Genomic DNA, 12,351 nt, shown 5'->3' with positions numbered 1-12,351 from the left:
CATTCAAAAGATATTAATATAAAGGTTAAAATAAATTGCACTACAACAGGAAAAGAATCATGGAACATCATGGTTCTTGCTCATCACATGTGGTCGGTCTGGTTATGTCGACTCTGATTGCTTTATACGCCTGTATGAATCTAGAGTACTTTTCTAAGGGTTTGGGTCTCAATTCACATTTTGTACAAGCCAGGTTAATCTGCTTCTCATTACGAGGGAAGATTATACTTTAAGAGAAAGAATAAACAAATTTATTGTATAAAGCCCACATATTTTCTTCACATTTAGTCAACCACCAGAGCGGAAACAAACAGAATCCCAACCGAAGAGCCACCACAGACTCTGCCAGCACCTTTAAAAATCAGAATGAAAATACCAAGCAGTAACCACCAAGCAGTCACCTAGAACACTAGCAAGTACCTAGTGTATATAAGCGTGCTAACAACCACATAACAGTATCTTCTCTGACTTTGGTTATTCAAGGGGTGAATGACTATAAAAAAGCTGTCTGGGGACATTGCCATGATGGCTGCTGAGTGAGCTGGAGTGGACTCAATCCCAAAAAGAATTAATTCTCTGAGGCACAAGAGTACATTTTAAAGGTTGCAATTGTTCCCTATTCTTTATGTAGGCTACATCATACTGCATGTAACTAATTTTAAAATGTAAAAAATAACAAATACTGTATTTATCTATAACAACTTAAAATTTAGTACAACTTTCCTGTATTTAACTTAAGATAACTCAAATATCCAAGTTGTCATTTAATAGAACTCCACATTTCAAGTTGACTAAACTTAAAATTCTAAGGCAGCATGCAGACTTGCTTTGGTTTTAAACCGTTCATTGTTTTACACTGTACCAACACTAACTCACCAATTAATAACTAATGAAATAGAAGCTTTTTTAAAGATGGCAGCTATGAGAGAAATAAAAGAAGGATGTACAAACACTGAAAAATGCACTGTGTGTGTTGACTGAGTACTGAGTCCCACCGGCAGTGCCCTGACCTCCTGTGCAGCTGAAGACAGAGTGAAGCTTCATAAAGAGTTTTTAGAAAGTCTTCATGAAGCACTTCAGTCTCTTGCCAGTATTTCTCATACATAATTCAAAATCCAGAGGGCTGCTGCTCCCCTCTTAATCTGAAGTTCAATATACTACTGTATCCCTATAAAGGAAGAATTTTCATTGTCATTTGCAAAACATACAGTCCCAGAACAGGCAGGGAAGAGTGATGTGGAAGATCACAAGCCTCAGTCTTCCAGAGCTCTTTGGCTTTTGGCTGAAGGTTTTGTATTGGCCTGTGGAATGATGTCACTTGTGCTTTAAATGAAGTCTTGGGGGAGATAAATCTATTTCACGTGCTTGAAGTTGGAGCAATGTTAAAGAGCCAGCCACTGGAAAAATGGAAAATACACATAAAATGGCCTGTGCCGAAAGACTCAATTGCCAGACCTCAGTTTGTCAATGACTGCAGGCAAATGATGTCACTAATTCTCACATATGCTCCCGTCCATGTTTCCCGTGTTTGACCTGCATTTATCTTTAGTATTTTGTCTTAAGTGTTTTCCATGATTTCCTCCCTGACAATTTTCCTTTCTCTTTTCCACTGGAACTAATCCTTCAAAGAAGTGAAAAAATATGCTGTCCTGCAAGGTTGTTTTTAGGCAATCAATGTAATGACTCCATTTTCCTATGGTTAAAGAATGATTAGTCACATGTTTTTTGTACAACTAAGGTGATTAGCTCAAAAACATTCTTTGGTTCTATTAGCATAAATGGTAGAATTTTAATTAGCAATAGCAGAATTTGCACTTCAGGGGGGTCATATGACAGGAGAAAAACTGCCATTGATATGAATGGGAATGCATTTAGATTGCTTTCTCTAGGTACTACAGACCTCCTTGGGGAGGAAAGTGTCAGTTGTGAAACGTACAGCATGTTTGCATAACATATCAAACTCTTATTTTAAAGCAGAGAATTCATGCTTCGTTAAAGATGTTAGTTTCTGCAGGGATGGATGAAGTTGTTATATGCTCCTGACCAGAACTTGACCTGGAACTTGGTGCAAATATTTATCAAGGCAAGTAAAAAGTATTTGACAAATTCTGGAGTCTGCAAGTAAGAGCAGGAAGATCTAAGATCAAAGCATAATAGAATGAAGGATGTATACTTTAAGTATTGAAGCAATTCATACAATTTCACAAAGTAAAGGAATTAAAAGAAGGACAAGACTTTCATCAATTACTTCAATTGTCCTTATAAGGGAAATAAAACTGAATGGAGAGGTTCAGGTGCAGAATATCTATATGGACATGAAATATCACTAAATAAAAGAAAAAATATGTTCAAAGTCTGGAACTTTCCGCACTGATTCCTGTACCTGCAGTTGTTGTCTCTGTTTTGTTTCTCCCTTCACAGGAGGACAAATGAGTCCAAAATGCTTTTTCCACCCTGATGCATTTACAGAGTGTTCTTAAAGGAACAGGCCATTCAAAAATGAAAATCTGTCATCATTAATCATTAATCTCCCGCTCCATCACTAATCTGTTTTTCCAAACCAGTGTGGAACAGCAGAATTTTTTTTGATTTTTATAATAAGAACAATCTGACCACTCTTTTCCATAGAATGAAAACTGACGGTGACTGGAGGATTTGTCAAGTTCCTGTTCTATTACTTTTAAGTGATAAATTGGTAAGAAAACACAAACAGTATACAAGCATACAATTCATTTTGAATTAAGATTCAATTTAGAATCACTAGAAGGTTTATTTTTCAGATAGCTTTGGTATCAGTGTCTATTTATCTATATATTTAACTTGGTCTTATACAGACAAACAAGGGACTGTGAAAGAAACAGCATTGCTGAATTCACTCCACATAAAGCAGAGTGGTTACTGTTGGGTCAACTGCAGGGAGGGAATTCTTTCCAGAGTCCATTTGGCTGAGGTCCGGGTAGGCTCAGCTTCTAGAGAATCTGGAAATTTTGGATTCTCCATTTATATGATATATGTACCTTTCTGACTGGCCCTAATCCTGGTTGTTCTGAACGATCTTGAGGGCATTATGTAATGGTAGCATCCCACAAACCTATAAACAACCTGGGATTTGATTGTTATTCACTTCTTACTTTACTGAGGTGAGGCATGAATGTATGCTAGACTGGAAAAAACATAACTTGAGCAACAAGGCCAGTTACTCAATAGTCAACTTTAAATCATCATAAATTTTAACATGTCACAAAAGTAGACATTATATATATATATATATATATATATATATATATATATATATATATATATATATATATATATATGTAACATATCAAATGTTGAAAGTGAGACATTTTGAAATGTCGTGCCAAATATTGGCTCATTTTGGACTTCATGATAGCTACGCATTCCAAAAAAGTTGGGACAGGTAAGAGGCTGGAAAAGTTAAATATAGATATAAGGAACAGCTGGAGGACCAATTTGTAACTTATTAGGTCAGTTGACAACATGATTGGATATAAAAAAAGCCTCTCAGAGTGGCAGTGACTCTCAGAATTCAAGATGGGCAGAGGATCACCAATTTCCCAATGCTGTGGCGAAAAATAGTGGCACAAACAGAAAGGAGTTTCTCAGAGAAAACTTGCAAAAGAGTTTAAAGTTATGATCATCTACAGTGCATAATATCATCCCTAAGATTCAGAGAATCTGGAACAATCTCTGTGAATAAGGGTCAAAGCCGGAAAACAATACTGGAACCCCGTGATCTTCGAGCCCTTAGATGGCACTGCATCACATACAGGAATGCTACTGTAAAGGAAATCACAGCATGGGCTCAGGAATACTTCCAGAAAACATTGTCGGTGAACACAATCCACCGTGCCATTCAATGATGCCGGCTAAGACTCTATAGGTCAAAAAAGAAGCCATATGTAAACATAATCCAGAAGCGCAGGCATTTTCTCTGGGCCAAGGCTCATTTAAAATGGACTGTGGCAAAGTGGAAAACTGTTCTGTGGTCAGACAAATCAGAATTTGAAGTTCTTTTTGGAAAACTGGGACCATGTCATCTGGACTAAAGGTGACAAGGACAACCCAAGTTGTTATCAGCACTCAGTTCAGAAGCCTGCATCTCTGATGGAATGGGGTTGCATGAGTGTGTGTGGCATGGGCAGCTTACACATCTGAAATGGCCAGCCTGCAGTCCAGATCTTTCACCCATAGAAAACATTTGGCGCATCATAAAGAGGTAGATACGACAAAGAAGACAGTTTAGCAACTATAATCCTGATTTAGACAAGAATGGGACAAAATTCCTATTCCTAAACTTGAGCAACTTGTCTCCTCAGTCACCAGACGTTTGCAGACTGTTATAAACAGAAGAGGGGATACCACACACTGGTAAACATGGCCTTAAGGGAACTTATTGTTCCCTTAAAATTATACATTTTCTCAGTTTAAACATTTGATATGTCATCTATGTTGTATTCTGAATAGAATATTTAAAATTTGAAACTTCCACATCATTGCATTCTGTTTTTATTAACAATTTGTACGGTGTCCCAACGTTTTTGGAATCGGGTTTGTAATATTAATGCAAAGGATAATTGCATTATTCAACATGTAGGTCTTGGTAAATGGGGTGAATTTTATGCCCTCTTAAAGTCTCAGAAAGCCAGGGAAAGGAGCTCAAGGGCCTACCTTGCTGTGCGCAGGTCCCACAATTTCAAACCGTCCGTTATGGCACTGCTCAGGAAGAGATTATACGATTCCAGGGCCTGTGTACAGAATGGGGATCCCTGCAATAAAAAAGACAGAGAAAAGAATTACACCAAAATAAATTGGCACAATAAAAGGAAATCAACATTCCGAAAACTGCCAATAACTAACAAGGACACAATGAGGACATCAACACCTACAGAAGATACTAAAGGTCAAATGCCCATTTTCTTATAAAAGCCTGTAATTAGCCTGATATGTTGAATTAATCTGTGAGATGCAATATCATGTTAGTCTTTAAATATACACAAATGTTCAAAAGTTTGGGGTCAATAGATTTTTTGAGTTTTTGAAAGAAGCTAACCATGTCTATGCTAACAAAGGCTGCATTTATTTTTATCAAATTACCACTAATATTGTGAAATAATATTACAGTTTAAAATAACAATTTTCTATTTTAAAATGTAATTGTGGCAAGCAGCAAGGCAAGGGACCGTGAGACGAGACCGGTGTGGCGTGCAGCTGGCACTCATTAACACACCGGCCCGCTCTCACAGTCCCTCGCTGCTTGCCACAGTAATTTATTCCTCTGATGTCAAAGCTACATTTCCAGCATAGTTACTCCAATCTTCAGTGTCACATGATCATTTGGAAATCATTCTAAAATGCTGATTTGGTGCTCATGAAACATTTCTTATTATCAACAATACCATAAATGCGCTATTTAATTTTTTTGTGGTAATCGTAAAACATTTTATTAGACAAATGTCTTTACTGTCAGTTTATCAATTTAATGCATCCTTACTAAATAAAAATATATCTGATGATATTATTAAAAAAAGAATGAAAGTGTACCTGAATTGCAGGAAAGATTATATTATAATATATTAAATTATAATATATTTGTTCTAAAGCAGCAGTCTGCGCTATTTTTTTCAGGAGAGCTGCACTGATAGGACAAAATCAATAGGAGGGCCACTTTTACTGCAAAGTATCGAAAGTTACATAGGTCATAAATAGCATAGCATGTCAATCTGTCATAGCCTACTTGAATATATAATATGCAAAGTAATAAATACAAAAGGTAGTGGGTATGCATAATATATTTTTTAATGTAAACTTTCTTCTAGTGCTGTCAATTGATTAAAAAAAAGAGAGAAGACAATGCATATGCACGTAAAAAGCCATTTTGCGTGTAAATCATACGATAAATACAATTTGTGTTATAGATATGCATTTCATGAAAACGTGTTGATCTATAAGAGCACATTCAAAGTTAAAAGCTGGAAACCAAACTGGTAACTCCGCAGTGAGTCATGGACGTAAGAGCAGAGCAAGTTTAAATATCCTTTCTAGTATATTTTCATCTTGTAATGCCACTGTTTTGGCTATTTTTTAAATATTAATTATTTGTAACATAGCATACAGTTTGAGCTTTTAATGGGTTATGTTATAGCCTTGCTTGTTTTTATGAAACATGTATTGACTGCACGATCATTTCAGCATATTATTTACTGCCATGCAAACCACCGCAAATTAAGCTGGGTGAGCCGTGCAGTAACACCGGTCTAAAGTATCTCATTCATATAAAACTACTATCCTAAATAAATGCATAATTGCAGCATCTTTGCTAAATTTAGTTGTCATAGATATTGATTGGTCATAAAAAGATATATGAATTTGGAAGGAGATTGCAAACAAGCTGCACGTGCACGCTGAAAGTGTGCAGACTTTCCAGAACTAAGGTTCTACCGAACAGCCAGAAAAGTCCACAGAATGGAAATGTTTGTCATACATCGTGGAAGACCAGTGAAACCATCTCTCTCCTCCCCTAATACAAATAAAGATAGCTATAGTTTCCTGATTGATTACTCACACACAATTAGACATTCATCAGAAATATTCTCTTTCAATGTAGCTTTAGAAAGAGGAACATGTTGCCTATGGAGGAGAATGTAGAGTAGCTGAGAAGAGAAAAGGTTTGTTGTAGCTCATTTACAGCTGGCAGGAATTCCCAGTGATCAGCTCTCTTGATCCCTCTAGGCATCTCTAATGCGTTGGCTTCTTGTTGGAGGATCCCATATGTATGTAAGAGCCAGGTTATTGTGAAGAGATCAGACTCACAAGAACAGCAGACAATGTGTAGCGTGACTGGAGGTTGGTATGCTGGTATGGAAAGTGGCCGTTCAGAGAACGTGGGAGAGTGCCCGCTAGCTAAAGCCATTATACTGCGTTAGATTAGTTATTCCAGTCCACTGTCCACTTGTGTACCCAACTAATCTCAGTTGACCCTCTCAAACTGGGGACTATCTGGGGCAATAAATCTGTAAAACACGTGATACACTGCTCTCACGTCATACAAGGCATAAGAATGGAGGTCAGTAAGGGCAATATGCCCTACAAAAGCCTTGGTTCATCCTGTTACATTTTTTGATACTCATTATTTAAATATACAAATATAAAATAATGTTTCAGTACATTTTGTAGCAATCATCGCAACAGTCAAATGATAGATACATGTATATTTGTAAAGATGTTTTCCACAAAAATATTAAGCAGCACAACCATTTTCAATGGTTTTCCATTTTGTAATAATAATGAGAATTTTTTTCTTGAGCATCAAATTGGCATATTAATTTTTGAAGGATCATTTGACACTGAAGACTGGAGTGATGATTTTTAAATATTAATATGAAAAACTGTTACATAAATAAAAAAGTAATATTAATTCACATCAATTGTGATGATTCAGAAAAGAACATCACAAACTTCACTTAACTCAGAGTAACATGGCATGACATGACATATAACAACATAAGACTGGACAAAGAGTGACTGAACTGGGGAGAACTAAATACCAACACTGGCTGTGTCTCATTTCAGAAGGCTGCGTCCTCCAGAGGTCGCAGTCGAAGGGTGCATACGTCATAAGGCCGTCTCATTTCAAAAAAGTGAGTAGGACTCTCCAAATGCGACCTTCGAATGCGTCCTTCTTTCACAGGTATTCGGAGTGTGCATGAGGTGTAGCCTTCACGGCTGGAGATAACCCACAATTCTTTGCGTCGCCGTTAACAACCATCATTTTTTAAATATATCTTATATGAAAAAACGGCACCACCGCCATATACATGCAAGTGTAGGTATGGTGTTTAAATGTAAGTAGTTTAAACTTTTTTTTTTTTAAAGCTCTATTACCTCCAACAGATAGTTGTGGTAAACGGGATTACAACTGTTTACAGTACATTGCTGTCAAGACAAGAAACATTTCATAGTAATTTTCAAGTTATAAATAATTTTCATTCATATAACTGGCGTGAGAGCGCAACGAGGCTGAACGTGTTGGCATAGCAACGTGATACTTCCTGCCTGTGTGTCCTACAAAGGACGTCTCGTTTAATTCTGATTGAGGACACTTTGTATACTGCATCCTACACAGGACGTGTCCTCCGGAGAACGCAGCTTTCGAAATTTAACGAAATGAGACACAGCTACTGATGACTAACTAAAAAAGGGGGACAGGTGACAATGATGACAATTAACTAAACACAGCTGAATGGGACTAAACTAAGGAGGGTAACTATGACAACAGAAAAGTAGCGGGAAACAGAACAAAGGAACATGTGACGAGAAAACGAAGCACAGGGGCAAAAACACAACAAACACAGACTGGACATGTAACAGTCATGTGTCGTCAAAATATATTTATATGCATAGCAAAAAAAAAAATTGGCTGTCGATACGCGCTGACATGTCATCGGCAAACCCCACGTAATTTAAAAATACTACTCTTATTGTGTCACAAAATGTAGTTTTAAGACTTTTTGTAGTTGTAGTTGTTTAAAACTCAGATCTGTGGTTTATTTATAAAGAGAGTGCCTATTTGAAAACTTGATCTGGCGTTTTTGGAGTTGTGAGATCCTGTCCATCAGTGGGCGCTCATCGCTCATTAACCGCTGGTGTAAAGGCAGTTTGTGAGATGCACCAAATTAAACTGAAGTGTGGACACAGGTTCCTTTTCAAGTGAAATTTGCTAACATTAACTTAGCTAAAATATTTTCTCATTTCAGGAATGTGTATGGATGAATTTTACGAAGGTTGATCAATGTTGTCATGAGTTAGGTTTGGCTCCTTCCTCTTTCCCACCTTTTTGCTATCGCAATCAGCATGATCTCTGATTGGGACCACACATTCCTCTTTGCATTCATCTCTCTAGCTATTTAGTGACTCCTGTTTGTGGCTTCTTTGCCAGATTGTTATTGTATGCCTCTCGCTCAAGTTCACGTCTCTAAATTATCTTATCTAGTCTGATCGGACCTGTGTTGTCGTTTCGGTCTCACCTGTGTTTCTGTCCAGTCTCCTGCTGTACGTGAGTAACCACCTGGACGTTTTCTGTGGTGCTGAGTGCGTTGTTCTAGGGCTGTTTCGCTCGCCTGCCTTCCCGCAAAGATCTCAAGACATCGGCCTGTTTCTAAGGACCGTTTCTATTGTTTGATGCCTGTGTTATGCTCCAGATCAGCATCACCATTTCCTGTGATCGGCTATCTGCCTAAGTTTCCTTTTGTGACTTAATAAACACTTCTGTCCAGCACTTTTGCATATGGGCCCTCTACAATCTCTGACAAATGTGTTTCATTAGTGTTTGTAAGAGGTTTTTCAGTTATGGAGGTGAATAAATTTCACTACGGTAGATCAATGCTGTTTCACTAGTGTTTGTAAACGGGTTTTTCAATTATGCATATGAATGAATTTCACTGACATTGATCAATGTGTTTCACTAGTGTTTGTAAAATGTATTTCAGTTTTGTGTATGAATGAATTTCACTGACATTGATCAATGTGTTTCACTAGTGTTTGTAAAATGTATTTCAGTTTTGTGTATGAATGAATTTCACTGACATTGATCAATGTGTTTCACTAGTGTTTTTAAGATAAAATTTCACTAAGGTTGATTAACGTTTTTCATTTCACTAGTGTTTGTAAAAAGTTTTTCAATAATTATGTCTTATTTGGCCTTTCATATTAGTGAGCAGAAGTGACTTAATCTCACTTTCAGATGAATGGAGTGCAATAGTGGAGTCCATGTGGGTCCAACAGTTTTACAGATGCAAAGGGATAGTGTGCAGACATTCATAAAACATGACCCTCTACAGAATGTGCTTACCCAACTTGCTTGGCTTAAGCAAGATCCTCCCTCAGCTTATTTCATGTTTCCGTCCTAATCTGTAAACCTGAGGGATTTAGACCAAGATATTCAGTAAGATAAATGGGACACGTGAGACCTATAACTTAGGCCCACCTTGGAAAACCTCACACAACTGTGGTTTGGATTATCCCAACTAAAATGGTGAACTTTTATCCTTCAAATAAGAAGACATCATTTCTTGCATAACGTTCTGAAAGGCCTTATATAAAAAGAGGATGGGAGTGCCAAACTGCAGAGAAAATTTGGTTTGGAAAATGAACTCGTTAAGCAACTCCAACACATGCTGATTATCTTTCACTCCCTTCAAGGATGCCACACATCAAAGTTGAGGTTAAACTTGGATAGTCGGAATCATCTACTTCTTCCTGACTACACTGAGCTACTGTTCAAAGCAGCCGGAATAAAGTAATATCTGGGTGTAGTAGTATTAGCATGGGCCCCGTTTCCCCTCGCTATGATTTCCCAGCAAACAAAACTCATCCAATCAGCTTTATTAACTATAATTATCTTTAAGATGAGGGCTCAGTCAGTATTTCCTTGGTATTGTTTCTGAAAGTGACTTCATCGTGGTTGCTATGGATATGAGGTTAACTCAAGAGCAAAGTGAGTCAGAAGCTAAGTTTCTTACTTTGGTTTTACAACAAACCCAGAGCAGTCTAGCCTCACAATAAAAATACATACACAACCCACAAACAGCTTAAGTGGTTTGTAGTTCCAGTTTTAGTGTTGTAGCTCAAGGGTCGCTCACCAGTATTGAGTTGTGTGCACCTTGTAAATGACCAGTGAGGCCAGAAAATTCGGAGTGAAAAGAGCACTGGTCTCTCTGCAGTATGAGCATCACTGCTTTGTTTGTTTTTAAAATGGTGAAGACAGTCACGACAAAAGGTTTTAGAGGCTGGTGTTAGAGGTTGGGTGTACATGCTTGCCATTGATTTAATATACATGGCCATTCAAAGGTTAGCTAGTAAATAATGTTTTAAAAGAAGTCTCTTATGCTCACCATTCATCATTTATTTGCTAAAAATACAGTAAAACAGTAATATTCTGTTAATGTAATGTTTAACGGTAATGTTTTCTGATTTAGTGTATTTTTAAATGAATTCCTGTGATGTGAATTTTCAGCATCATTATTTCAGCCTTCAGAGTCACATGATCCTTCAGAAATCATTCTATGTTGATTTGGTGAAAACGGCTTAATATTTTGTGGAAACTGTGTTAATTGTTTTTCAGGAATTGAATTCGGATCGCCAATGTCACGTGATTTCAGCAGTTTGACACGCGATCCAAGTCATGAATCAATCCACTGATTCATGACCGTTTGAATCTTTATTTGAGATTTGAAAACAAACGCGGAAGAGAAAACAATACTGAATAAAGTCGTAGTTTTTGCTATTTTTGGACCAAAATGTATTTTCGATGCTTCAAGAAATTCTAATTAACTAACTGATGTCTCATATGGACTACTTTGATGATGTTTTTATTCCTTTTCTGGACATGGACAGTATAGTGTGCATACACTTGAATATGCTCTATTCTAAATATAAAATATCTTAAACTGTGTTCCTAAGATGAACGGAGGTCTTACAGGTGTGGAACAACATTAGGGTGAGTCATTAATGACATCAATTTCATTTTTGGGTGAACTAACCCTTTAACGTCAATGGCATACTTTTAGCTTCTTTTGCGTCAGTTTGCATGTCGAAGAGATACTCGGCTGAAGAGATACTCAGCTACTCATCTGCGGCAATATGTGTTGCAGTAGTGCTTACACCTTGACATACAGCTTTATAACACGTCCTGCAGTATGTCTCAGTCAGAACAACACGTGAAGTGATTTGAGTGATCAGATTTAAATTAGTTTTAAATGCGTTTTGGGGGTGGGGCTCATTTACCCCTGGTCTTTTCTCGAAAAGAGAAAACAAATAAAATGAACAGGTATAAACAGGCCCTAAGTCTCCCTTATTTGACACAAAGTTTAGGGCTTTACTAAAGCTTTACTAATGAGCTGATGAGTAGAATCAAGTGTGTTTGTTTAGGGAGTGAAGTACATGTGTACTGTTTGTGGTGCCTTCAGAAACAATGATGGAAAACCAGTGCTCTACATAGTACAACAATCCCTAATTTCAAAAGGACAAGGAAAATTACACATTACATGTTTTATTCTCCTACCTTGTTCTGGGTGAGATGGTGGACAGCTCTACTGTGGGCATCAGGGATCTGAGTGGCCATACAGCCCTGGTTCATATCGAACACCTGGATGGAGCGGTCAGCACCAGCAGCCAAGATGATATCTGATACATTGTGGTTAAAGAGGGAACACTGAACTTACACTGTAGCTTGAGTCCTGTCACTGTTGCCCTTAAAGAAATCCAATTTTCTGAATAGTTCATGATTTTTATAAAACTACCAAACATTACTTTAGTAATATTTGGTAATGT

The 12,351-nt window shown here is 37.3% G+C and overlaps 1 protein-coding gene across 2 annotated transcripts in view; it reads right to left on the bottom strand.

The window, feature by feature from the left end:
- The window catches only part of wdr27 (WD repeat domain 27), a 90,034-nt gene that overhangs the window by 38,608 nt on the left and 39,075 nt on the right, over positions 1–12,351 (bottom strand). The window contains exons 21-23 of one of the 2 annotated variants that reach the window (XM_067421906.1): positions 12,083–12,204; positions 9,872–9,938; positions 4,692–4,790 (exon numbers count right to left, since the gene is read on the bottom strand). In XM_067421906.1, coding sequence (XP_067278007.1) covers positions 9,903–9,938; positions 12,083–12,204 — 158 coding nt within the window. In that variant the 3' untranslated portion in view covers positions 4,692–4,790; positions 9,872–9,902. Of the gene's footprint in view, positions 1–4,691; positions 4,791–9,871; positions 9,939–12,082; positions 12,205–12,351 lie in introns of those variants that run through there. The other variant, XM_067421907.1, reaches the window with a different exon arrangement.

This window comes from Pseudorasbora parva, chromosome 17 (genome assembly GCF_024679245.1).
Source record: "Pseudorasbora parva isolate DD20220531a chromosome 17, ASM2467924v1, whole genome shotgun sequence".
Classification (NCBI taxonomy): domain Eukaryota; kingdom Metazoa; phylum Chordata; class Actinopteri; order Cypriniformes; family Gobionidae; genus Pseudorasbora; species Pseudorasbora parva.
The sequence above is the reverse complement of the archived record's forward strand: the minus strand, read 5'-3'. Positions and strand labels throughout refer to the sequence as shown.